This window comes from Geotrypetes seraphini, chromosome 17, assembly GCF_902459505.1.
Source record: "Geotrypetes seraphini chromosome 17, aGeoSer1.1, whole genome shotgun sequence".
In the NCBI taxonomy this organism is placed as follows: Eukaryota; Metazoa; Chordata; class Amphibia; order Gymnophiona; family Dermophiidae; genus Geotrypetes; species Geotrypetes seraphini.
In genome coordinates, this window is record NC_047100.1 from 42,060,633 (window position 1) to 42,064,224 (window position 3,592).

The following is a 3,592-nucleotide window of genomic DNA, read 5'->3' on the forward strand; positions in this document are numbered from 1 at the left end:
GGAGAAAAAAGCCTCAGACAAGGGCCCTCCCACCTCCACAATGGTGGAATAGCGGTGGTGGGGCATTCACCTCACTGGCTAAAAAACCTTCTTTGCGTGAACCAGACTTCACTGTGTTGAAGTACAATGAAATGAAAGAAACTATAATGAAATGAAAGAAACTATAACACAACACACCGGGAGCATTTAAATCTAGTTTAAACTCTACGGAGCTATCTTTTGATGCTGGAGGTGCGTTCTTGCGTCCGAACAAAAGTTCGATCGGATACGTTACACCCCGAGACAGCTAAACAGTGAAATGCTGGCCATCGTTGGTGTACCGATCAACAAAGAACGCGCCTCCAGTTCTTCAGATGGCTCCGCAGAGTTTAAACTAGATTTAAATGCTCCCGGTGTGTTGTGTTTTTCATCTGTCTTATAGTTTCTGGAGTCTTCTTCCATCCCATCTGCCTCTTCCTCAAGTTCCTCCCTAAATTTTACTCACACTGTGATCAATTTGTTCTGTAGTTCTGGTTTAGTGATGATGTAAACTTGCACCGTATCAAAGAGCTCTCGGGAAATGTACTCTTCAGGGACCTGCAATACATAACAAAACAAAATCATTCCCAAGATCACTTGTTACTCACAATAAAGTTGTTATTGTTTAGACTAAAAATAAATCCAATTGAGAGGAAAATTTTTTTTTAACTAAATATATAACTTAATTCTCAAAACAAGAGAATTCAAGTAGATTCAAAAACACACACAAAAAAAATCATCCATCATAGTACACGCTCTCCCTACCTCCAATTATGAATAAACAGAGGAAAGATAAGAAAAATACTTATCTCCGTTGTTTTCTTTGATGTCCTCCTGATCAGGAAGGCAATAGTTAATGTGCCATGGCGTTCTGTCTTGTCTGGCAGACAAAATCTTGTGTTCCCCGGTCCCCAAATCTTGAGCGAAAATCAAACCAAAATCAAAAACAAAAGTGCATCCAAAAAATAGTCCATACGCTCTCCACATCCTGGATGCAGTTTTGGTTTCGATTTGATTTTCACTGAAGGCAAGTGAATGACAAGCGCAGAACGGACCACAGAAAGAGGCCTAAACGAGCCCATGCGCCAGGAAATGCTAGGCCGCAGCATCAATCATAGGCGTGCCTTATTGATGATGCTACCGGATGGAGGGGACGGGGGGGGGGTGGAGAACCACCAGCAGCTTTCAACAAACGTACATAAGACGCGCCTTCAACACGTGCTTGAGACACAGTTTTACCAGATACATATAGGTATATGGCAACCCTGACTGTCGCTTGAAAGCCATTATGGATTTTTTGGGCTGTTTTGACAAAACTTAGGACATCGGAGAATCAGGTAAAGTCAGCAATAGCAAACATTTCCATTACTCCTCATTACTAGCTAGGCAATTTCTTTAAAAAAGATTCTTCTTCTGTTTGCGTTTTTTTGAACTTTTATGTCATGCAATTGTCAGCTCCAGCACCTCCAGACCAGCCGGTCATTTGGGAGAATTAAAAATCGGTGCTTCAGTTTGTGAGTCGCCCGGTGATGTCAGAGCATCATCCAGACTGGAAGAGTGGGCGAATAAATGGCAGATGAAGTTTAATGTAGAGAAATGTAAAGTCTTACATGTAGGAAACAGACACCTGATGTACAGCTATACGATGGGAGGGATGGTAATGGGTGAAAGTAGCCAAGAGAAGGACTTAGGGGTACTGGTGGACAAAACAATGAAGCCTTCGGCATAGTGTGCAGCGGCCTCTAAGAAGGTGAACAGAATGTTAGGTATTATCAAGAAAGGTATTACAACCAGAACGAAGGGTGTTATCCTGCTGTTGTAGCGGGCGATAGTGCGCCCGCATCTGGAGTACTGCGTCCAATATTGGTCGCCGCACCTTAAGAAGGATATGGCGATGTTCGAGAGGGTTCAGAAAAGAGCAACACGCTTGATAAAGGGTATGGAAAACCTTTCATACGCTGAAAGATTAGAGAAACTGGGGCTCTTTTCCCTGGAAAAGAGTAGGCTTAGAGGGGACATGATAGAGACTTACAAGATCATGAAGGGCATGGAGAAAGTGGAGAGGGACAGATTCTTCAAACTTTTGAAAACTACAAGAATGAGAGGGCATTTGGAAAAATTGAGAGGGGACAGATTCAGAACCAATGCTAGGAAGTTCTTCTTCACCCAAAGGGTGGTGGACACCTAGAATGCGCTTCCAGAGGGTGTGATAGGACAGAGTACTCTATTGGGTTTCAAGAAGGGATTAGATGATTTCCTGAAGGAAAAGGGGATAGAAGAGTATAAATAGAGTTATATTATACAGTCCTGGACCTGATGGGCCGCCGTGTGAGCGGACTGCTGGGCGTGATGGGACCTCTGGTCTGACCCAGCAGAGGCACTGCTTATGTTCTTATGTGTTTAGCAAATAAAATGGTTTTTAAAGATTTACAAAAAGATTGGAGTGAACCCGAACTCCTTAAAAGGAGTGGAAGATCATTCCAAAGGCGAGGAAGCTTAAAAATCAGAGACTGAGTAAAAATCTTGACTCTTGGAAGGAAGAGATAATTCAAATTGTTGATTACCTCTTGCAAAGGAAAATCTATAAACGTTCCAAGATAAAGGAATAAAATATTGAACTAAACCACAGCTATGAAAAGCCAAGTCTTCTCTTCCTAACACTATACTCCGGTGGTCTCAAACCCGCGGCCCGCCAGGTGCTATTTTGAGGCCCTCGGTATGTTTATCATAATCACAAAAGCAAAATAAAACCGTTTCTTGATCATACGTCCCTTTAGCTATAAATGACAATATTATTATTAAGACTTAGCCAAAAGGAAAGATTTATAAACTATAAAGAGCTTTACTTCATGCAAAATTGTCATTTCTTTAACAAGACATTAACCTTTTTTTTTTTTTTTCCTGAGGCCCTCCAAGTCCCTAGAAATCCCAAAATGTGGGCCCTGCAAAGGGTTTGAGACCACTGCTCTAGGGGCTCATTTTCCAAAGCACCTTGGGCGTCTAAGTGCTCTGAAAATGAGCCTCTGCGCGTGTAATTTTACCAGTGAAAGAAGTTAAAGCGCTTCACTTCCTTCCTCAAGGCCGGGGCCCGACTGACCTGATAGGTGATCTTGGGCCCCAGCGTGGGGTGGAACTCGCTGAAGAAAACGCATTCGATGCGGCTGCGGCCGCCATTGTTGTGGTTGGGACCGGCGGCCGCCATAGCCCCCAGCTGCGCAAAACACGCTAGCTACTCCAACCGCGACAGCGCTACGCTAAGTGCGCAGCTCCGGATTCCCCCCTCAAAAAAAAAAAAAAAGATGGCAGCCCCGCGTCAACCCTTCAAAAGACGGAATAACTCAGTCCCCCGTCGCTCGAAAAGCGACAGCAGCACTGTTCTTGTGACCGGCGGCCGCCATAGCCCCCAGCTGCGCAAAACACGCTAGCCACTCCAACTGCAGCAGCGCTACGCTAAGTGCGCAGCTCCCGTCCCTCGAAAGTGACGGCGACACTGCGCGCCGCTCAAACGCCTCGGGAGTGAAACGGTGTTAAGCAAAGGCACTACGGCTCCTCCGTAGCGTCCGCACGCTTCCTA

General features: G+C 44.7%; 1 protein-coding gene across 2 annotated transcripts in view; it reads right to left on the bottom strand.

Moving 5' to 3' along the window:
- The window catches only part of NPRL2 (NPR2 like, GATOR1 complex subunit), a 29,366-nt gene extending 26,011 nt beyond the window's left edge, over nt 1-3,355 (bottom strand). The window contains exons 1-2 of one of the 2 annotated variants that reach the window (XM_033926486.1): nt 3,116-3,355; nt 485-576 (exon numbers count right to left, since the gene is read on the bottom strand). In XM_033926486.1, the coding sequence (XP_033782377.1) occupies nt 485-576; nt 3,116-3,220 (197 nt within the window). In that variant the 5' untranslated portion in view covers nt 3,221-3,355. The remainder of the gene's footprint in view (nt 1-484; nt 577-3,115) is intronic. The other variant, XM_033926487.1, reaches the window with a different exon arrangement.
- Between the last annotated feature and the right edge of the window lie 237 nt (nt 3,356-3,592).